Source organism: Macaca thibetana, chromosome 7 (assembly GCF_024542745.1).
Source record: "Macaca thibetana thibetana isolate TM-01 chromosome 7, ASM2454274v1, whole genome shotgun sequence".
Lineage (NCBI taxonomy): Eukaryota > Metazoa > Chordata > Mammalia > Primates > Cercopithecidae > Macaca > Macaca thibetana.
This window is the reverse complement of record NC_065584.1, coordinates 38426037-38450486: the sequence shown is the minus strand read 5'-3', so window position 1 is coordinate 38450486 and position 24450 is coordinate 38426037. Positions and strand designations below refer to the sequence as shown.

The 24450-nt window shown below is 40.7% G+C and overlaps 1 protein-coding gene across 5 annotated transcripts in view; it reads left to right on the top strand.

Annotated features, from left to right (window-relative positions):
* Window positions 1-24450, top strand: part of EXD2 (exonuclease 3'-5' domain containing 2) — a 50534-nt gene that overhangs the window by 12103 nt on the left and 13981 nt on the right. For 2 of the 5 annotated variants that reach the window (XM_050797375.1, XM_050797376.1), the window contains exons 2-4: window positions 5391-5646; window positions 5987-6366; window positions 24044-24300. In XM_050797375.1, coding sequence (XP_050653332.1) covers window positions 6034-6366; window positions 24044-24300 — 590 coding nt within the window. In that variant the 5' untranslated portion in view covers window positions 5391-5646; window positions 5987-6033. Of the gene's footprint in view, window positions 1-3670; window positions 5647-5986; window positions 6367-24043; window positions 24301-24450 lie in introns of those variants that run through there. The other 3 variants (XM_050797374.1, XM_050797373.1, XM_050797377.1) reach the window with 3 other exon arrangements.

Genomic DNA, 24450 nt, shown 5'->3' with positions numbered 1-24450 from the left:
GGTCACAGGAAGACTATAAGGGGAATCTCAGAGCTCTCTTCACCTCTTTAACAGGTTTTAAGGAGGGAGTAAACACTTGTCATTGCAGAGGCTATCAAAGAGGGCAATTTGTGAGTAGGCAGCTTTTACAGAACGCAAGGACTTTCAACAAAAACTGCCTCTGAAGGTGATGAACTCAGATACTGGAAGTATTCAATCAGAGACTAGGTCATGATCTGTTGGGATTATCATGGAAAGGATTCTTGAATTGGGTGGGAGCTGAACTTGACTCCAAAATTTTAACTCTGATTCTTTGATTTCCTTCAATAGAAGTTCTGTGGTTTTGTAGTAATAGCTAACATTTATAGAATCCTAATGTTCTAGCCAATATACTAGGTGAATTTTATTGATTTTACTTAAGCCTCACAGTAATCATACATAATAGGTATTCCTGTTTCACAGATGAGGAGACTGTCCTTCCTGTCTCACAGATGAGGAAACTGAGGCTTAGCGAAGTTTGGTAAATTGCCTAAGTTCCTACAGCTAGTGAGTAACAGAGGCTGGATTTAAACCTAGGCTATTTGACATTAGGGCTTGTGTTGTCTACCATATACTACTTTCCAAACACTTTAAACATAATCATTTAACTCATTAAAGTATGATTTATTCCAAGAATATGATTATGTGTTTTGTCAAGTGGGATATTTACTTGCCTATCTCTAAAGAGCACCAGTTTAAAAAGAGTGTATTTTTCTAATTACAAATATGTACATATTCGTATAAAATTTGAAAAATAAAAATTGTTCATAATCCTACTATCATTAGGTAGCCATTGATACTTAGCTGGGCATATTGGCTCACACCTATAACCCGAGCACTTTGGGAGGGTGAGGCAGGAGGATCACTTGAGTAGGCAGCAGTTTGAGAGCAGCCTGGGCAACATAGTGAGACCCCCATCTCTACAAGAAATCAAAAAATGTGCTGAGCATGGTGACGTGCACCTGTACCCCCAGCTATTCAGGAGGCCGAAGTGGGAGCCCAGGAGGTTGAGGCTGCAGTGAGCCGTGATTGTGCTACTGCAGTCTAGCCTGGACAACAGAGTGAGACTCTGTCTCAAAAAAAGAAGTTTTATGTTCAATTAATTTATATAAAAAACTTAAGAATGACATTTTGTTTCACTCATGAGATTTGGTGAGGCATTGAAAAGCTTGGATCCCAGAGTAAACTGTTATCAAAGTTTGATTTTTTTCTGGCTCCCAGCCCAGTAGCGAACCATATTACTTCCTTATAACGTCGAGGCACGATAAGGGGAAAAACTTTTTTTCATTTGAATAAACAGAATGTTGTAATCTGGTGATTGAATTAGAGACATTTATCATACAAATGTTAACATATAATACCTTGAGCTGAATTTCATTCATTCAGTAACTATTTACTGAGTATCATCAACTCTGTGCTGAGTCACCGGGGATATGGTGGTAACAAAGCCAGTTAAGGCTCCTGTTCTCATGGACAGACAATGAATGAACCAGCAGTCATGCATTCATCAGTCAGGCCAACAGGCTGTTTCCAGATTTTGGCTGTTACAAACAAGTAACTGCTATGAACATTCTTATATGAGTCTTTTTATGAATAGATTTAATTTATCCAGCTTGGGACTCAGAGAATAGTACAAAATCTGGCCCTTTTCATACATTCCAAATCTTTATTCCATGAATGTTGGAGTTTCTCAGTCCATTTGCCATGTCTCTGCTTTGTTGTGTATTCTTTCTGTTTTAAAAAAAATTTTAGCAAAGATGGGATCTCATTATGTTGCCCAGGTTGGTCTTGAACTCCTGGGCTCAAGTGATCCTCCCACCTCCGCCTTCCAAAGTATTGAGATTACAGGTGTGAGCCACCATGCCTGGCCTCTGTATGTTTTCTACCTCTTTATCTGTCTACTACATTCTGGTGACTTCCTCAGATTTTTTTCTTCAATTCGTTAACTCTCTCTGTATGTGTGGTCTACATTTTAACTTGTCTATTGAGTATTGAGTTTTAAAAAATTTTTAATAACTATTTTTCATATCTAGAATTGTACATTTTTTGTCTTCGTTTTGGTTATTATTTTCATTAATATCTCTGAATATTCTTTAAAGTCCTTTTCAGATCTCAGGTATGGAAATATTTGACGACTCTGTGCACTATTTTTATCGGCTTTAGGGTTTGGTTTTGTTGTGATTCATTGTGAGCCCCTTCGAGGGACTGATCTTCCATGGTAGTCCTGTATGTTTCCTACGTGGAGTGAGTGGGGTGTGTGTGTGTGTTGTGATTGATTGTGCCTGGTTCCAATAGAATTTACCAGTTCTGCACCAGTTTAAATTCAGTTTATTGGCTTAGGTTTCCCTTTTATGAGGATAATGTGAACTTGAACCTTGTTTCTGCTTGAGCCATAGAGAAGTGTAGGCTTGAAGATTTGTCTTTTATTTTTTAATTAATTTTTTCTTTTTATTTGTTTTTTGAGACATAGTTTCACTCTGTTGCCCAGGTTGGAGCGCAGTGGCTGGATCTTGGCTCACTACAATCTCCACCTCCCAGGTTCTAGTAATTCTCATGCCTCAGCCTCTGGAGTAGCTGGGATTACAGGCGTGCACCACCACACCTGGCTAATTTTTGTATTTTTAGTAGAGAGATGGGGTTTCACCATGTTGGCCAGGCTGATCTCAAACTCCTGGGCTCAAGCTGTGCACCCGCCTTGGCCTCCCAAAGTGCTGGGATTACAGGTGTGAGCCACTGCACCCAGCTGAGGATTTGTCCTCTTTCGAGGGATTCTGTTCATGCCTTTAGCCTGGGGCAGGTGGCTTGCCCGGGCCAAGGTGGGCAAATACTTATGGTTTGTGGATAGTGTGGCACTCTCCTGGATTCCAGCTGTGTCCTGGGCCTGTGGCCTAGAGTTCTGCCTCTGGGTTGCTGATAAACTCCAGCGCTGGGTCTGATATGAGTTCTGGTCTCTGCCCAGCTTCATCTCCCACCTACCCACTTATTTTTTTTTTTGAGACAGCGTCTCACTCTGTCACCCAGGCTGGAGTGCAGTGGGTGCAGTGGCACACCATCAGAGCTCCCCGTAGCCTTGACCTCCTCAGCTCAAGCTATCCTCCCACCTCAGCCCTCTAAGTCGCTGATACTTCAGGCATGTGCCACCGCACCCAGCTAATTTTTTGTATTTTTGGTATAGACGGGGTTTCACCATGTTTCCCAGGCTGGTCTCAAACTCCTAGGCTCAAGCAGTCCACCTGCCTTGGCCTCCCAAAGTGCTGGGATTACAGGCATGAGCCACTGCACTCAACCTTCCACCCACTTTGGGTTTCCTCTTCCTTTTCTGGCACCTGATGATTTCTTTCTTTCTTTTGGGGGCTTAACTGTGTATTACTTTTTTTTTTTTTTTTTTTTTTTTTTGAGACGGAGTTTCGCTCTGTCTCCCAGGCTGGAGTGCAGTGGCCGGATCTCAGCTCACTGCAAGTTCCGCCTCCCGGGTCCACGCCATTCTCCTGCCTCAGCCTCCCGAGTAGCTGGGACTACAGGTGCCCGCCACCTCACCCGGCTAGTTTTTTTTTTTGTATTTTTTAGTAGAGACGGGGTTTCACCGTGTTAGCCAGGATGGTCTCGATCTTCTGACCTCATGATCCACCCGTCTCGGCCTCCCAAAGTGCTGGGATTACAGGCTTGAGCCACCGCGCCCGGCCTGTGTATTACATTTTTATCTTTTCAGTGGCTTCTCCAGCATTTGCATTGGTTAGAGTGGAAAAGGGAAGGACTTTTATGTCTTCTCAGATTACTTTAATCAGAAGTTTCTCTGCACAAGTTATTTAATCTCATTAAGCCTTAGTTTCCTCTTCAATAAAAGCACTGGAGAAAATAACATATGAAATTCTTAGCACAGTTTCTGGAATAAAGTAAATGTTTTTAAAACAGCATAGCTATTACCACTTTTCATTATTACTGTAATAATTGCTGTGATTCAGTTTTTCTTCTCTAATACTCACATATCTATATAGGCATGATTATAATCCAGAAGTTGTTGTAAATACGAAATTTTTTTTGGCCCAGTGCAGTGGCTCACACCTGTAATCACAGCACTTTGGGAGGCTGAGGCTGGTGAATCACTTGAGGTCAGGAGTTCAAGACCAGCCTGGCCAACATGGTGAAACCCTGTCTCTACTAAAAATATGCAAATTAGCTGGATGTGGTGGCACACCCCTGTAGTCACAGCTGCTTGGGGGGCTGAGGCAGGAAAATCGCTTGAACCTGGGAGGCAGAGACTACAGTGAGCCAAGATCACGCCACTGTACTCAGACTGCAGTGAGCCGAGATCACACCACTGTACTCGGGTCTGGGCAACAGAGCGAGACTCCATCCAATTAAAAAAAAATTTTTTTTTTATTATTGATGAAATTTTTAAAAAGTAATAAAAACCATACACATTCAGTGGGTAACCTTCAGTCATAGAGAAGTGTAGGCAGGGTACAGCTGATTGCTCTGTCTTTGGGCAATTTAGCTTTTAGGCCAGAGGCCACGGATGGGTAGCCTGGTGCCTAGTGTGTTTTTGTTTGGCTGGCACAATATTTTTTAAAACTGTAAATTTATTGCCAGCATTTTAAAATGGTGACATTTCATATAAAATTCAGATTCCTGACTTCTCTTAAATAAGCAAAGTATTTGACCACTCTGGGCCTTCTTTCTGCACAGGGTCATCAGCTTGTGCCGAATGGTTGCTGCCCCATGTTTTCTCCCTGGCCCTGAGACCAAAGGCCATTTACTTTTTTTGTTTTTTGAGACAGAGTCTTACTCTCATTGTCCAGGCTGGAGTGCAGTGGTGTAGTTTCGGCTCACTGAAACCTCCACCTCCCAAGTTCCAGCGATTCTCCTGCCTCAGCTTCCTGAGTAGCTGGGATTACAGGTGCCTACCACCACGCCTGGCTAATTTTTGTAATTTTAGTAGAGATGGGGTTTCACCATATTAGCCAGGCTGCTCTCAAACTCCTGATCTCAAGTAATCCACCTACCTCGGCCTCCGAAAGTCCTGGGATTACAGGCATGAGCCACCACACCTGGCCAGGCCACTTACTATTTACTGTTGCACTTTTACTGTTATTTTAATAGTACAGAAATAGTGCTGTATACTCATTTCTTTCTCACATATAGGAAAACAGAAACTACATGGAGAAAGCCACATGTTATAGAAGAATGAAAAAGGGACTATTTTGTGGCTTGCTTTATTTATTTACATTAACCTGCCTGGCGCTGTGAACACTTCAGTTTGCAACCTCCTTCTATGCATCTTGGATCTCTCTCTAAGTTCTACCTTTTTCTTTTTCTTTCCTTATCCTTTCTCTTTTATATCCCCCTGCCTTACCCTACGATAACCAAATCAGTTTCTATGAAGAACTACTGAGCCTTCTGGAGCAACAGAAAGTGTTGACTCAAGCCTGTTTCCTCCACTCCCTCGCTGCCCCACCTTCCAGAGAAGTCAAAAAAATCTCCCTACCAACTGACTGAGGATTACAATTTTTTTTTAATTGAGAAGCAAAAGTTTTCCTTCAACTGTTAGGTCATCAAAGGTTTAAAATGCAAAATACTTTGAAGAAGATCCATTAACTAAAAAATTCATTCATTAATCAGCAGTTAGAGGTGAGAGTCTAGCTTATTGTTTGTTTGTTTTTCCTAGATCACACTTCATTGTGCAGATAGCCTGTTGTTTTGATTGATATGATTTTATGTCATTAAGAGAGCCCTGGGGAACTGTCAGAGGGCAGGGAGATTTCCTGGGGTGAGGATGGAGATAGAGATGGAATACAGAGATTATAAAGATGAAGAAATTAAACTATTATACTATTTCACGTGGAAATTTATAGCAGTTCTTTTAGTTTGTGGGCATGGATATTGTAAATGGGACTTTTTTAGAGGAAAACTTGTTTATGTAAAGGTTTATATTCTGTATATAAATGTATTTTTGCCATTTGTTTTGCAGATTGTGGGATTAGTGATATGCTTTTCTAAAGAGTAGAAAAGTCGAAGATGTCTAGACAGAATTTTGTGGCTTTGACAGTGACTACCCTTCTGGGTGTGGCTATAGGGGGGTTTGTCCTCTGGAAAGGCATCCAGCGCCGCCGAAGGAGTAAAACGAGCCCCGTGACCCCACAGCCACAGCAGAAACTGCTGGGCAGTAGAGAGCTGCCCGCTCCAGAAGATGATCAGCTGCACTCCAGTGCCCCCAGATCCTCGTGGGAGGAACAGATCCTTAAAGCAAAGGTGGTGACGGTGTCTCAGGAGGCAGAGTGGGATCAAATCGAGCCCTTGCTTAGAAGTGAATTAGAAGATTTTCCAGTACTTGGAATTGACTGTGAGTGGGTAAGTTAAAAAGCAAACGTTAAAAAAACAAAAACAAAAACAAAAAAAACAACTTCTGCTTTTCCAACTGGGACCTTGGACAGTCAAGTAGAAAATAAGGTTAAAGGAGAATGAATTAGCTAGTTCTCAACTTGCTTGTAAGCAGATTTTAGCAGAGAAAACGAAGCTGCTGTTCCTCTCAGGATGGGGGAGTACTTACAATTATGGATTCTGGAGTCAAACCTATATGAATTCTATTTCCCCCACTTATTCTGTGAACTTGGGCAAGCTATTTAGCCTCTCTGAGTCTTTGGTTTGTTGGTTGGTTGTAATAGGAACATCATGGTACTTACCTCCAGTGGCTTTTCTAAGGGTTCAAATAACCCCTAGAAAGGATTCAGCACAGTGTTAACATGTAGTAGTAAGTGTTCATGAAATATTAGCCACAGTTAATATTTGTAGTAGCGTTTTCATTAGGATGCCATGGAGAAAATAAGGAAGTCTATTTAAATGGAAATTATTACTTAGGATTTTAAAAGATAACAGTTAACATTTGAAACATCATTTACTCTAAGCCATGTACTGTATGTTTTGCTTGCATCATCTCATTTAATTTTCACAGTATGGGCATAACTTGGAGATATTGCAGGTTCGATGTTAGACCATGGCAAAAAAGCAAATGTTACAATAAAGTGAGTCACATGAGTTTTTTGGTTTACTAGTGCATATAAAAGTTATGCTTATGCTGAGTGTGGTGGTGGCTCGTGACTGTAATCCCAGCACTTTGGTAGGCTAAGGTGGGGAAAATCAGTTGAGGCCAGGAGTTTAATACCAGTCAGCCAGGTCAGCATAGCAAGACCCCATCTCTACAAAAAGAGAAATTAGCCAGGTGTGGTGACACCCACCTGTAGTCCCAGCAACTTGGACTGAGGCAGGAGGATTGCTTGAGCCCAGGAGGTTGAAGCTGTAGTGAGCTATGAACACATCACTGCACTTCAGCTTGAGTGACAGAGGGAGATCCTATCTCAGGGGGAAAAAACAAAGTTATATTTGTACTATACTATAGTTTATTAAGTGTGCATTAACATTATATCTTTAAAAAGTACATACTTAAATAGTTTATTGCTAAAAATTGTTAATAATTATCTGAGCCTTCAGCAAGTTGTAATCTTTTTGCTGGTGGAGGGTCTTGGCTTGATATTGATGACTGCTGACTGATCAGGTTAGTGATTGCTAAAGGTTGGAGTGCCTGTGACAGTTTCTTAAAATAAGACAACAAAGAAGTTTGCCACGTTGATTGACTCTTCTTTCATGAAAGATTTTTCTCTACTATGTGATGCTATTTGATAGCATTTTACCCACAGTAGAACTTCTTTCGAAATTGGAGTCAGTCCTCTGAAACCCTGCCATTGCTTTATCAACTAAGTTTATGGAATATTCTAAATTTTTTCTTGTCATTTCAGCAGTGTTCACAGCATCTTTACCAGGAATAGATTCCATCTCAAGAAACCACTTTCTTTGCTCATCCACAAAAAGCAACTCTTCATCTGTTAAAGTTTTATCATGAGATTACAGCAGTTTAATAACATCTTCAGTCTCCACCCCTAATTCTCTTTATCTTGCTCTATCCAGGAAATGTAATTAAGAGTCCCTAAGCAGGCCGGGCGCAGTGGCTCAAGCCTGTAATCCCAGCACTTTGGGAGGCCGAGATGGGTGGATCACGAGGTCAGGAGATCGAGACCATCCTGGCTAACGCGGTGAAACCCCGTCTCTACTAAAAAAAAAATACAAAAAACTAGCCTGGCGAGGTGGCGGGCGCCTGTAGTCCCAGCTACTCGGGAGGCTGAGACAGGAGAATGGCGTGAACTTGCAGTGAGCCGAGATCGCACCACTGCACTCCAGCCTGGGCGACAAAGCAAGACTCTGTCTCAAAATAATAATAAAATTTAAAAAAACACTTTAATTACTATAGCAGAGGCATAGATAAAGTGGCAAATAATCTAACCGCCACCTCATTTTGACTTTTGATGTGTATTAAACTCAGGTTGAATGCCACATTTCCCTTTAGGCATGACTGCATTTTCCTGATTGTTGTCATAAAAAACTCAATGAAAAAGTCATTCATGGCTTCTTTCCTTGTAAAAATAAGATAGAATACATTTAAGAGATGAATAGAAAACAAAAATAGGCTGGGTGCGGTGGCACACACCTGTAATCCTAGCACTTTGGGAGGCCGAGGCGGGCAATCACTTGAGGTCAGGAGTTCAAGACCAGCCTGGCAAACATGGTGAAACCCCCCCGCTCTCTACTAAAAAGACAAAAATTAGGTAGGCCTGGTCGCAGGCGCCTGTAATCCTAGTTACTTGGGAGGCTGAGGCAGGAGAATCGCTTGAGCCCAGGAGGTGGAGGTTGCAGTGAGCTGAGATCCCGCCACTGCAGTCCAACCTGAGCGACAGAGCAAGTGAGACCCTGTCTCAAAAAAAGAAAAAACAAAAACAAAAATAAAAGGAAAAATCATCCATTCATGCTCTATTTATTCTCCATTCCTGTTTTGCTTTTTCATTCACTTTTATGTAAATGCTTATTCGATTATTAGTTTTGTTCTTCGTTGTTGTTTTTAGAGAAGAACAACGAAGGTGTCACTCTGTTTCCCAGGGTGTCACTCTGTTTCCCAGGCTGCAGTGCGGTGGTACTATCATAGCTCACTGCAACCTCGAACTCCTGGGCTCAAATGATCCTTCTGTCTCAGCCTCCCAAGTAGCTGGGACTGTAGGTGTGTGCCACCACTGTCACTTGGTTCCAATGGTTGTTGATTTCTTTTTTTTTTTTTTTTTTGAGACAAAGTCTTACTCTGTCACCCAGGCTGGACTGCAGTGGTGGGATTTTGGCTCCCTTTAGCCTTGACCTGCCTGAGCTCAGATGATTGTCCCACCTCAGCCTCCCGAGTAGCTGGAACTATAGGTGTGCACCACCGCACCTGGCTAATTTTTTTGTATTTTTCATAGAGATGGGGTTTTGCCGTGTGGTCCAGGCTGGTCTCAAACTCCTGGACTCAAGCAATCCATTTGCCTTGGTCCCAGAAGGTGCTGAGATTACAGGTGTGAGCGGCCGTGCCTGGCCTATGTTCTTGCTTTATAGTCAATATTTGTTTAGATTTACCAAAGTGTTTACCTTCCTGTATTATTCTTCTTCTTCTTTTTTTTTTTTTTTCTTTTTTTTTTGTTGACAGGGTCTCACTCTTTTGCCCAGGCTGGAATGCAGTTGTTCGATCACAGCAAACTGCAGCCTTAACCTCCCAGGCCCAAGTGATCCTCCCTCCTCAGCCTCCTGAGTAGCTGGGATTACAGGTGTGAGCCACCACACCCCATCTCTTTTTCATAGAGACAGGATTTTGCTGTGTTGCCCAGGCTGGTCCCAAACTCCTAGGCTCAAGTGATTCTCCTGCCTTGGCCTCCCAAAGTGTGCTGGGGTTACAGGTGTGCGTGAGCTAACATGCTGGGCCTTTTTTTTTTTTTTAAAAAGAGATGAGGTCTTGCTCTTCCGTGCAGTTGTGTGATCATGGCTCACTGCAGCCTCAGACTCCTGGGCTCAAGTGATCCTCCTGCCTCAGCCTCCTGAGTAACTGGGACTACAGGCATGTGCCACTGCACTTGGCTAATTTTTTTTTTTTTTTTTTGTAGAAATGGGGTCTTGTTGTGTTGCCCTGGCTGGTCTTCAACTCCTGGCCTCAAGTGATCCTCTCACTTGGTCCTCCTGCAAGCATAAGCCACTGCACCCAGCTGTATTTACCTTTTTCTTTTATTTTTTGAGACAGAGTCTCGCTCTGTCACCAAGGCTGGAGTACAGTAGCGTGATCTTGGCTCACTTTTCCTCCCGGGTTCAAGTGATTCTCCTGCCTCAGTCTCCTGAGTAGCTGGGACTACAGCACGCCACCACGCCTATCTAATTTTTTGTACTTTTAGTAGAGACAGGGTTTCACTGTGTTAGCCAGGATGGTCTTGATCTCCTGACCTTGTATTTACCTTTTTCTTTGCTCACCTTTTCTTATATCTCAGACCTTCTTTTGGGGATCATCTTCCTTAAAATCATTCTTTAATAGTTTAGGGCCCATTGATAATGAACTTTGTCATTTTGAAAATGTCTTTATTTTGATTTTAATCTTAAAGAGATTTTCTCTGGGTGTAAAGTTCTGGCTTGGCAGTTTATCATTTTCAAGATAGTATTCCATTGCTTTCTGGCTTCCATTATTGCTGCTGAAGATAACTTGTCAGTCTATATCTTGATTCTTTGTAAGTAATGTAATTTATTCGTATCTCTTCTTAAGATCTTCTCTTTGGGTTTTTGGTTCTGAAGATTCACTATGATGAGTCTAGGTGTTTTATTTCTAGCTTGGGATTCAGAAAAATATCTGGATAATAGGACTGATACGTTTTATCAATTTAAAATTTCTCTTTGAAGATTGCCTTTATCCTTTCTTCTTTCTTGCTGGATTTTTTTTTTTTTTTTTTTGAGACAGAGTCTTGCTGTTTCGCCCAGGCTGGAGTGCAGTGGTGCGATCTCTGCTCACTGCAAACTCCGCCTCCCAGGTTCACGCCATTCTCCTGCCTCAGCCTCCCGAGTAGCTGGGACAACAGGCGCCCACCGCCATGCCCGGCTATTTTTTTGTATTTTTTTAATTAGAGACAGGGTTTCACCATGGTCTCAATCTCCTGACCTTGTGATCCGCCTGCCTTGGCCTCCCAAAGTACTGGGATTACAGGCGGGAGCCACCGTGTCCAGCCTCTTGCTGGAATTTAATATTTAACATATCTTAGTCCCTCTAGATTCATTGTATACAATTTCTTCTGGTCTCTTTTACAATTCCCTTTTTCTTTATTTGGCTTTGTCTAATCTGTTTAACCTGCCCCTGAGTCTTTTTTTAGACTTTTTTATTGTGAAATATAACACATCAAGAAAAGTGCCTGGAACAAAAATAAACACTGAATGATTTATGTAAAGAGAACAGCTGTGTAATTAGAAACTAGGTCAAGAAACACAAGATTGCTAGGACTCCAGAAGCTCCCGTTGTGCCCCCTTGCAATCATTGTCCCCTCACTGCCCTCTAAGGGTTACCATTATCCTGTCTCATGGTATTTACTTTCTTGTTTTCTTTATACTTCTACTACTTAGGCATGCCTCCCTAAGCACTGTAGTTTAATTTTATCTGTTTTTAAAATTTAGTATAAATGAATCATCGAGTATGTGCTCTTTTTTGGTCTGGCTTCTTTTTCCAAACATTGTGAGATTTACCTGTGTTGTGTGTGACTATGATTTGTTGCCATATAGTATTCCATGGTATAAATATACCATGACTTATTTTTCCATTCTATTACTGGACATATATACACATATGTATTTATATATATACACACACACCTATATGTATCTATATATATACACATATGTGTGTATACATAGTGTATATGTAATATATAGTATATATATAGTGTATATGTATATATACACGTGTGTGTGTGTGTGTATAGAGTAAATATAATACAATATAGGCCAGGCATGGTGGCTCACACCTGTAATCCCAGCACTTTGGGAGGCCGAGGCAGGTGAATCACCTGAACCTGAGGTCAGGAGTTCAAGACCAGCCTGGCCAACATGGTGAAACCCTATCTGTACTAAAAACACAAAAATTAGCCAGGTGTGGTGGCGCATACAGGTATAATTCCGGTTACTTGGGAGGCTGAGGCAGGAGAATCGCTGGAACCCAGGAGGCAGAGGTTGTGGTGAGCTGAGATTGTGCCACTGCACTCCAGCCTGGGTGACAGAGCGAGACTCCATCTCAAAAAAAAAAAAAAAATGTATATATATATGTGTTTGTGTATGTGTGTGTGTGTGTGTGTATGTGTGTGTATAATACAATATATCATTTACATTTGGGGGCTCTTGCAAAGAATGGTGCAACTGAACATTTACATTCATTATTGGGCATATGTGTCTATGAGTGGAGTTCTGGGTCATGGAGTTTGTGTGTGTGTGCATGTGCACGCACAACTTTAACTTTTATAAATGATGCCAAACTGTTTACCAAGATCTTTTTATGAATTTACCTTCCCATCAGTAGCATATGAATGATCCCATTGTTTCCAGCTGTTTTGAGAAGTGATTATACTAATTTAACCTCCCTACATATGAAAATTGCCTTTGTTTTACATCCTTGTCCACATGTGGTACTGTCACATTTTAAAATTTTATCCATTCTGTTGGGCTTGTAGTAATAGTTCACTATTATTTTAATTTGCATATTCCTGATTACTAATGAAATTGAACATCTTTTTGTATTTTATTGGTCATTTAGATATCCTTTATGAAGTGTCCGTTCAAGTCTCTTGCCTCATTTTCTTTTTTTTTTCTTGCCTCATTTTCTATCGAGTTATCTTTATAGAAGTTCTTTATATATTCTTCACATGAACTCTCTGGGAGTTAAATTTATGTTGTAAACGTTTTCTCCCATTCCGTGAATTGCCTTTACATTCTTTTAATGTTTTCTTTTGATAAACAAAATCTGTGTAGTAAAGTTTATCAGGTCTTTTCTTATACACAGTCATGAACATATTCTCCCCACATTATTTTCTTGGAGTTTTATGGTTTTAACCTTGGCGATTCAGATTTACAATCCACCTGAAATTGATTTTTTAGGTGTGTTTGTATATGATGTGCAGTAGGGTTAAGTTTAATTTTTTCTCCCAAAGGGATAGCCAATCTGCCTAGAATCACAGATTGAAAAGATAAACCTTTCCTGATTGCTCTGCAATGCCACTTTATCACAAAATGAGTGTCTGTATGTGTCTAGATCTGTTTTTGTCTTCTTGATTGTCTATTTTTCTATTCTCCCACCAATTATTATATATTTTTTTATTTACCTTTGCTTTAAAATAACTCTGGATATCTGGGACAGCAAGACCTGCCATCTTGTTCTTTTCCCACAATATCTTGGATAATCTTGATACTCTACGTTTTCTTTTGTGAGATGGAGTCTCACTCTGTCACCCGAACTGGAGTGCAGTAGCACGATCTCAGCTCACTGCAGCCTCCACCTCCTGCATTCAAGCCATTCTCCTGCCTCAGCCACCCGAGTAGCTGGGACAATAGGTGCCTGCTACCACACCTGGCTTGCATTTTCTTATACGTTTTAGAATCAATTTTCAGGTCCTATAAAATTTTCTTGAAATTTTAATTGAGATTGTATTGTATAGATAAGTTTGTAGGGAACTGACTCCTTTATATTATTGAAGGGTTTTTAAGAATTGACATGAAATTGTATGTATTATATATAATGTTTCATGCATATATACATTGTGGGATAATTAAATCTAGCTAATTAACAAATGCATTACTTCACATAGTTATCATTTTTTAATGATGAGAACACTTAGCATACACTGTCTTTGCATTTTAGTAATACAATATATCATCATTAACTATAGTCACCATGCTGTACACCAGATCTCTTGAACTCATTCCTCCTATATAACTGTAATTATATATTCTTGATCAACATTTTCTCATCCTCCTCTCCTCCCAACCATCCTAGCCTGTGGTAACTACTATTCTACTCTACTTCTATGAGATCAACTCTTTTATTTTTTATTTTTGTTTTTTAGAGACATGTTCTCGCTCTGTCACCCAGGCTAGAGTGTAGTGGCGTGATCATAACTCACTACAGCATTGAGGTCCTAGGCTCAATCAGTCCTGCCTTACCCTCCCAAGTAGCTAGGACTACAGGCACACACTACTACAACTGGCTAATTCTTATTTTTTTTTTAAGAGATGAGGTCTTACTATGATTCTTAGGCTAGTATTGAATTTCTGGCCTCAAGTGATCCTTCCACCTCAGCCTTCCGAGTAGCTGGGATTACAGAAGGGAGCTACAGTGCCCACCAAGATCAACTTTTTTAGATTCCACATATGAGAGAGCTCATGCAGTATTTATCTTTCTGTGCCTGGCTTATTTCAGTTAACAACATAATGTCTTCCAGGTTTAGCCATGTTGTCACAAATGACAAGATTTCATTATTTTTTATGGACAAATAGTATTCCATTTTAGAGAGAAAGATATATATATATATCGCATTTTCTTTATCCATTCGTCGGTTGATGAACACTTAAGTTGATTCTATATCTTGGCTATTATGAATGGTGCTGCAGTAAACATGGGTGTGCAACTATCTCTTTGACATACTAATTTTATTTCACTTGAGTATATATCCAGTAGTGGAATTGCTAGACCACAATATTGAGTTTTTGAATCTAAGTATTTGTTTAGACCTTTAGTTTCTCTTAATAATGTATTTATAGTTTTATGTGATTTTTAAATTTAAGTATAAATGGAGATTTTAAACATTTTTCTGTTTCTGGTACATGGAAATGCAATTGAGTTTTACATATTTCTCTTGTATTAAGGAAACTTTCTAAACTCACTTATTCTAATTACTTGTAGATTCTTTTGGATTTCTATATAGATTATTATCTTTGAAAATGACAATGTTATTTCTTTCCCGTCCTTGACATTTTTTCTTTCTTTTCTTGCCTTGTTGTACCTGGCTAGGATCACAGTACAGCGTTCAGTAGATATGGTGATAGTGGACATCCTTGACTTATTCCCTAACTCAAAATGACAGCTTTTAACATTTCACCTTGAAGTATAATATCTGCAGTAGGTTTGTAGATCCCTTTATCAGATTAAATATGTTCATTTCTACTCTTGGTTTGCTAAGAGTTTTTTTTTTTTAAATCATGAACAGTTGGTGAATTTGATCAAATTTTTCTGCATTTCTTGAGATAATTATGTATCTTTTCTCCTTTATTCTGTTATTGTGTTGAAATACATTGATTTTTGAATTCCTGGGATAAATCCAACTTGACCATGATGTCTTATTCTTTTTATACATTGCTAAGTTCATTTTGCTAATGTATTTTAGAGGATTTAAAACAAAATCTTTATAAGTCATATTGGCCTATAATTTGTCTTTCTTAAAATTGCCTTGTCAGGCTATGTATGTATTTATTTATTTTTGAAACGAAGTCTCGCTCTTTCACCCAGACTGCAGTACAGTGGCACGATCTTGGCTCACTGCAACCTCTGATTCCCGGGTTCACGAGATTCTCATGCCTCAGCCTCCCAAGTAGCTGGGATTGCAGATGTGTACCACCACACCCAGCTAATTTTTGTATTTTTAGTAGAGACAGGGTTGCACCATGTTGGCCAGGCTGGTCTCAAACTCTTGACCTCAGGTGATTTGCCTGCCTTGGCCTCCCAAAGTGCTGGGATTACAGGCATGAGCCTCTGCACCCGGCATTTTTTTTTTTTTTAAAGAGACAGAGTTGGGCTGGGTACAGTGGCTCACTCCTGTAATCCCAGCACTTTGGGAGGCTGAGGCGGGTGGATCACAAAGTCAGGAGTTTGAGAACAGCCTGGCCAACATGGCGAAATCCCGTCTCTTCTAAAAATACAAAAATTAGCCGGGATTGCTGGCGGATGCCTATAATCCCAGCTACTGGGGAGGCTGAGGCAGGAGAATCGCTTGAAACCTGGAGGCAGAGGTTGCAGTGAGCCAAGATTGCGCCACTGCACTCCAGCCTGGTCAACAAGAGTGAAACTCTTTCTTAATCAATCAGTCAATCAATAAGAGATAGAGTTGTCCTTTTCCCTAGGTTGGAGTGCAGTGGCTCAGTCATAGCTCACTGCAGCCTCAAATTCCTGGGCTCAAGCGATCCTCCCACCTCAGCCTCAAAGGTAGCTGGGACTACAGGTGCACACCACCACACCTGGCTAATTTTTTTATTTTTTTGTGGAGATGGGGGTCTCGCTGTGTTGCCCAGGCTGGTGTCAAACTCCTGAGCTCAAGCAGTGCTCCTGCCTCAGCCTCCAAAAGTGCTGGGATTATAGGTGTGAGCCACTGTGGTTGGCCATTGTCAGGCTTTGATTTGAAAAAGTTATGCTAGCTTCATATAACAAATTAGGGGTGTTTCCTATTTTTATGTTCTCTGGAAGAGTTTGTATAAGATTGTCTTTCTTTTTTACTTAAATGTTTAGTTAGAATCTACTGGTGAAGCCATCTGGAGTTTTCTTTTAAGGGACTTTTTGAATTATGGATATAATTTTTTGAATCGTTATGGAGCTATTCATATTTTATATTAATGTCTCAGTTTTGATAAATTGTTTATTTCATCTATCATCTAAATATGTTATCTTTTAAAATGTTTAATTATTGGCATAAACCAAGCATAGTGGCTCATGCCTGTAATCCCACCACTGTGGGAGGCTGAGGCGGGAGGATCATACTTCAGGCTAGGAGTATGAGACCAGCCTGGGCAACACAATGAAAATCTGTCTTTACAAAAAATTTTAAAAATTAGCCTGGCATGGTGGTGTGAATCTGTAGTCCCAGATACTCAGGAAGCTAAGGTGGTAGGATGGCTTGGGCCCAGGAGTCCAAGGCTGCAGTGAGCTATGATCACGCCACTGCACTACAGCCTGGGCAACAGAGTGAGACCATGTCTCTCCCTCCAAAAAAAGTATTGACTGGCCGGGTGAGGTGGCTCATGCCTATAATCCCAGCACTTTGGGAGGCCAAGCAGGTGGATCATGAGGTCAGGAATTCAAGACCAGCCTGGCCAACGTGGTGAAACACCGTCTCTACTAAGGATACAAAAAAAAATAAAAATAAAAAAGCCAGGCGTTGTGGTGCACACCTGTAATCCCAACTACTTGGGAGGCTGAGGCAGGAGAATCGCTTGAACCCGGAGGCAGAGGTTGCAGTGAGCCGAGATTGTGCCATTTCACTCCAGCCTGGGTGACAGGGTGAGACTCTGTCTCAAAAAAAAAAAAAAAAAAAAAAATTATTGGCATATGTTTGTTTATGATATCCTCTGACAATTTTTTCCCCGTTTGGTAGATATCTAGGAATGTCTCTTTTTCATTCCTGACTTTGCTTACTTGTGCTTCTTTCTTTTTTCTTGATAATCCCTTCCATGGGTTTATCAATTTTATTAGTGTTTTCAAATAACCAGCTTTTTACTTTGTTGATCTTCTTTATATTTGTGGTTAATTGATTTCTGCTCTTATTTCTATTGTTTCTTTCCTTCTGTTCTCTTGGGTATGATTTCTTATTCATTATTCTTCAACCAACTTTAGTCTGACATCTTTCCATATTACTCCACTGAAACTGATCAAGTTGATGGCTTTCTTGTTTTCTAGTCCAGTGGACACTTATTTGGACTCATTATTCTTGCTCCCAAAAGCATCACACTCACATTCTTCTATCTCCTATCTTGTTTTACCTGATATCTAAATATTGAAATGGATCAGGCTTGGTCTCTTCTGTATCCACCCCAGATATTACAAACTCAAATGCCTACAAGAGCCAAACAGATTCCGTAAATGAATGATACAGAGTTATTGTTTGCATTTTTTAATACATAGGAATGTTCTCAAATTCATAAGGAAATATATTACTTTTCATTTTTTCTTTAAACATAAGGCCTCTAGGGTCTTTCATTTTTGTGGTTTTACTAGCAGCATAGATCCTGAGAAATATTTCTTTGTATTAGAAAAATGGTTGTGTACAAATATGATGGGAAGTGGAAGATGACAGTTGGCTTCAGTTGAAAAGACATCCTGGTGAATTAGAGAATTCATGCCTCATATAAATGAGAAAGCTGCCATATAGTTCAAGCCAACTGTTATTGGATTGTCCAGTTCTTTAAAAAGAAACTTGGAGTATGGATTTTTTTAAATGTGGCTCTACTAATTTTAAAATTCTGGCATAAGTTTTTAAATACTTGGAGATCAAAAATAATATTATAATAAAAGCATGTCTGTGAGTCAGCAGATGGATCCGTGGGCCACTAATTTATGTCTTCTAATTTACATTCCTTTCCTGTATTCTCATCTAATTGTATGGCTTTAAATACCATTGATATGGTGATTACTCTCAAAATCAGAATGCCAATCTTTCATATCCACCTGCCTACTTGACATCTCTCCTTGAATGTCTAATAGTCATCTCAACCTTAACATGTTCCTAACAGAACTCATTCTTGATTTTTCTTCCCAAACTTGTTATCCCTAGTCTTCCCCACCTTTAAGATTAAAATCAGTGAGACATTCTTCTCTCTGAGGGTTGTCCAACAGGATGGTGATATGATTGAAAGTCAGAGATAAACAGACAGTTATAATATGTTAAATTTCTTTAATGGCAAAATATATGCAAATTCAAAGAAGTGGTTATACAAAGCAGGAAATAACACAGCATGCTATCTCAAAGAGGTATAGGTTTCTTTGAGTTACCTATAATGAGGTGTAACTGTGGATAAATCACCAGTACAAAATGAATATCCTGCCATGTTTTAGAAGCTATTATTGCCCTTCTCCTGAGGCAGGTGGAGACATTAAATACCTTTTTGGTCTTCTGACTCCTACCTGGTCCTTTCTGGAGACTCTGGCTACATACTTCCTTGCATAACAGGTACAAATAATTGATGCAATAAAGGTTGAGCAAGGTGATTTTCCCAAAACCATCATCCTGTAGACCCAATGTATTAGTCTATTCTTGCCCTGCTGTAAAGAAATACCTGAGACTGGGTAATTTATAAAGAAAAGAGGTTTAATTGGCTGTACAGGAAGCATGGCAGCATCTGCTTCTGGGGAGGCCTCCAGGAGATTTTACTCATGGTGGAACGCAAAGCGGGAACAGGAGACTTACATGGAAGGAGCAGGACCAAGATGGCGGGGAGGTGCCACACACTTTTCTTTTTTTCTTTCTTTTTTTGAGACAGGGTCTCACTCTGTCACCCAGGTTGGAGTGCAGTGGCGTGATCTTGGCTTACTGCACTCTCCACCTCCCAGCCTCAAGTGATCCTCCCACCTCGGCCTCTGGAGTAGCTGGGACTACAGGCGCACACCACCATCCCCATCCCCATGTGGTCCAGGCTGGTATCAAACTCCTGGACTTAAGCGATCCGCCAACCTTGGCCTCCCAAAGTGCTGGGATTATAGGCGTGAGCCACCACACCCAGCCACCACACATTTTTAAACAACCATTATCTTGAGAACTTACTCAGTATGCAGTACCAACGGGGAAGGGTGCTAAAGCATTTATAAGAACTCCATCTCATGATCCAGTCATCTCCCACCAGGCTCTACCTCCAACATTGGGGATTAGAATTCAACATGAGATTTGGGTGGGGACACAGATCCAAACTATATCACATCCCTACTACCTCCTGAGTCTAAGCTTCAGGTATCTCTTACCTGGACTATTGCAAATCTTCCCCTGACCGGCCTCCCGCTTTGACTCTTGCACATGTAGCAATCCTTTCTCTGTACAGTAACTAACAAAAATGCAGATCAGATTGTGTCAGTCCTCTGCCCAAAATCTTTCCATTGCTTAGAGTAAAATGCAGATGGCCAGGTGCAGTGGCTCACGCCTGTTATCTCAGCACGTTGGGAGGCCAAGGCGAGTAGATCACGAGGTCAAGAGATCGAGACCATCCTGGCCAACATGGTGAAACCCTATATGTACTAAAAATACAAAAATTACCTGGGCGTGGTAGCAGGCACCTGAAGTCCCAGCTACTCGGGAGGCTGAGGCAGGAGAATCGCTTGAACCCGGGAGGCAGAGGTGGCAGTGAGCTGAGATCACACCACAGCACTCCAGCCTGGCAACAGAGTGAAACTCCGTCTCAGAAAAAAAAAGAATAAAACGCAAATGTCTCAATTACCTACATGCTCTTAAGGTCTTACTTGCTGTAGCTTCTTTCAGCATCTCTGATTTTGTCTCCTCCTACTCTCTTCCCATCCTACTCTTACCAGCATCTAGCCACACTGGGCCTTAGTTCTGTTGCCTGAACAGGGTAAACTCATTCCTATCTCAAAACCCTGGCCTAAATTTAACTGATACGTAAACTCCACAAACTAGGGGTGCTCATTAGTTAACCTGTTCCAGCCCAGAAGATGGTCCCATGTCATTCTTTGCTGCCTTCGTGAAGTCATTTGAAGAATCACAGGCCATTCCAGAAACTATTTTTTAAGAATGCTGTTTCGTTTTGTTGATTTTTTTCTTTTAAGAATACTGAAGCCAAAATGGATTATCCCCTGGCTTCTGGAAGGAGGACTCTAACCCAGTGTTCTCTAAATGAATCACTGAAACAGCAGAGTGTTACAAATTCTATCTGTAATGATGGTTGGTATTACTCAGTTAAACTTTGTGTTTTGTGTATCTCTAACACATTAATGCAGTAATATATGTGTGTAATTTATAAATACATGTAGTATATGTCTCAAACTTTTATATATGTTGACTAATTTTAAAAACCCTAGGTTAAATAATGCTAATAAGACCACTGGATTAAATAATGCTAATGAAATTAAAACGTGTCTAATGAATAAAAACGTGTTTTTAATGATGTTGATAAGCCAGGGTTTCTTGTTTTCCATGAGTAGTGATGTCAGGGCAAAAAGACATTAGAAAGCAAAAGGGGGGAAATATGAGAAATAAAGACTAGGTATCTTATTCTTTAAGCTAAATTGACTGTCCTAGAACCATTATTCTTCCAATTATATATTCAATATAAGTTATGTAGCTAGAGGAATCATAAACATTTGGATTCCTAGTGAGAAAACTTTGATTATAGTATATTGGATCTTAAGCACAATCCAGAAACATTAAAGACAACTCAATTTACCTAGCTATCTATTTATCTAGTTATTTAATGTATTTTATCTTTTTCTTTTCTTTTTACTCACCACTATATTAGCAAGGAAATCAGTGTATAGTAGACAATGAGACGTGACTGTAAAGAGGTACAAATATCCAACCTTAGAAATTTGTAGTGAGTTTTATGTCAAATTAGCAGTACTAGCTATTAGAAGTAGAGATTTATAGCTTTTTCTTGGAGAAAGCTGGTATCACAGAGGGAAGGAACTACTCATTAATTTTTAAAAAGGTGATTTGGTCACATCCAGATGAATTATTAGAGAACAGGAACCCCAGTAGTCAAGTTTTTTATAGGTGTTTTTAACCTTGGCGGAGCCCCAAGAAATAGACAATGAGATCAAACTGGCATGCTTTCGTGTGAGGATACGGAAATAGCCCTCATTGGCAAAGCAGTGCCTAAGAAGGAAGCCTAAGTCTTTTGTGGTTAGATCATGGTTTTACTCCACCTTAGAAAAGAAGTTGAGGGCTAGAGGTATCTCACGCCTGTCATCCCAGCACTTTGGGAGGCTGAGGTGGGTGGATCATTTGAGGTCAGGAGTTTGAGACCAGCCTGGCCAATATGGTGAAACCCTGTCTCTACTAAAAATACAAAAATTAGCCAGGTGTGATGGCAGGTGCCTATAATCCCAGCTACTCGTGAGGCTGAGGCAGGAGAATCACTTGAACCCAGGAGGCAGAGGTTGCAGTTAGCTGAGATTGTGCTACTGTACTCCAGCCTGGGCAACAGAGCAAGACTTGGAAAAAAAGTTGAGGGCCAGAGCCCTCCCCAATTTTTTTTTTAACAGCAGTTCTTTCGTGATCTTGACTATTTCCTCTGTGTGATTTTGGTCACTTCAACTATGCAATGTCCCTCCTCTGATTAATTGTGACACTTTGCTTGAAACATTCCTTTGGCATTTACCATGTCATTTTCTGTGTGTGTGAGCTTGTGTTTATGTGTATCCATCCTGCTCTTCCTATAAGATTATAATTTCTTTAAATCAGCATGCTGTCTTCCATTACTTTGTATGCAACTGTGGCACTGCAGGCCCAGCAGGCAGCTAGCACAGTAGCGGGAGGACCACATTGCCCTAGAGCAGTTTCTCAGCCTCCTCGCTATTGACATTTTGGGCAGATGATTCTTTGTTTTAGGGGACTATTTTGTACATGTAGGATGTTTAGCAGCCTTCTGGCCTCTGCTTACTAGATGCCTATGTACTTCCTCCCCACTTGTGACAACCAAACATTTCTCCAGATATTGCCAAATGTCTCTTGGGGTACAAAATTACCCTCAGTTGAGAACTACTATTCTAGGGACTGGGAAATTTAGGTGATAGTGTGATAGTCCTAGCTTTGCCATGATCTCACCATATTTGGTCAAACTAATTCACCTATATTCCTCTCCTGACAAGTGAGAAGGATTGGAATTTATTGGGTACTTAATCTGGGTTCTGTGGATAGCTTTAGGGAAACTTTAATCCCTTGAAAATGTATGTGAGTTTTGTGTATACGTTTTTCTAGGAATAACATCCTTAACTTTCAGCATTTTTTCAAAACGTTCTATGACCCCAAAAATATTAAGCCTCAGCCAGGTACAATGGCTCATGCCTGTAATCCCAGCACTTTGGAAGGCTGAGGCAGAAGGATCACTTGAGGTCAGGAGTTCGAGACCAGGGCAACATGGTGAAACTTCATCTCTACAAAAAATACAAAAATTAGCCGGGTATGGCTGTGCATGCCTGTAATCCCAGCTACTCAGGAGGCTGAAGCAGGAGAATTCCCAGCACTTTGGAAGGCCGAGGCAGAAGGATCACTTGAGGTCAGGAGTTCGAGACCAGGACAACATGGTGAAACTTCATCTCTACAAAAAATACAAAAATTAGCCGAGCGTGGCTGTGCATGCCTGTAATCCCAGCTACTCGGGAGGCCGAGGCAGGAGAATTGCTTGAACCCGGGAGGCGGAGGTTGCAGTGAGCCAAGATTGAGCTGCTGCACTCAAGCCTGGGTGACAGACCCAGACTCCGTCTCAAAAAAAGAAAAAAGATTAAACCTTGATCACTTATTGTATAAAGCTTTTTGTATCTTTTAAGATTTAAAGGCCTAACTTATGCTCAATATATATATATTTTTTTCTTTTTATGAACGCCATTTGTGACTAGAAAATGCTGAGAAAGCGCTTTGTGCTACTGGTATTTATTATCAAGTACCACTTATCTCCTACCTCTTTTTAAAAATTGGATCTTGAGTCAGTGATGATAGGGTAAATGACTAGAGTTACCTGCGTGTACATTAGAGAGGCTGGATAATGAAAAGAGGATGTTTATCATTTCACACTCTACTCCTTAGCTGTTTTTTTTTTTTTTTTTTTTTTTTTTTTTTTTTTTTTTTTTGAGATGGAGTTTCACTCTTGTCTCCCAGGCTGGAGTGCAGTGGCGCAATCTCGGCTCACTGCAACCTCTGCCTCCTGGGTTCAAGTGATTCTCCTGCCTCAGCTTCCCATGTAGTTGGGATTATAGGCACGTGCCACCACGCTCAGCTAATTTTTGTATTTTTGGTAGAGTTGGGGTTACAACTCTACCAAAAATACCTGGGATTACAGGTATGAGCCACCGTGCCCGGCCTCCTGAGCCTTGTAAAACCAGCTTGTTCCATATGACTGCCAGTGTATGTCCCAGAGCTCCCCTGTGTCGGATGGTCACTGTTTATGGACCACTCGTATTTCAGGCCTTGGTGTTTGGGGTTCTCGGTAACCTTTGTTTAGGCTGCTGCTTCACAAAGTCCATTGCATTCGTTACTGTAGGCTTATGTGTAGATGCAAACCAAAACCTGGTCAGATGCTCCCTTTGGGAATTTAAGGGTGTACCTCTTAGACTTTTTTGTCACAGTTATATGTTGTGCTTGCTGCTGTGCTAAGGTGTGAACCACAACCCTGTCTTCCTCTGTTGCAGGTAAATTTGGAAGGCAAAGCCAGCCCTCTGTCACTTCTACAAATGGCCTCCCCAAGTGGCCTCTGTGTCTTGATTCGCCTGCCTAAGCTAATCTGTGGAGGAAAAACACTACCAAGAACATTACTGAATATTTTGGCAGATGGCACCATTTTGAAAGTTGGAGTGGGATGCTCAGAAGATGCCAGCAAGCTTCTGCAGGATTATGGCCTTGTTGTTAGGGGGTGCCTGGACCTCCGATACCTAGCCATGCGGCAGAGGTGTGGTTTGTATGAATGCTGGGATTCCTGTAGCTGTGGGACAAATATTTTAGCCAGATTTGTAGATGCCTGGGAATCAGTAGCGAAACATGTGAAATTGTCTAGGAGCCTACAGGCTTCTAAGATGCATATTGAATTTGTGAGAAGACA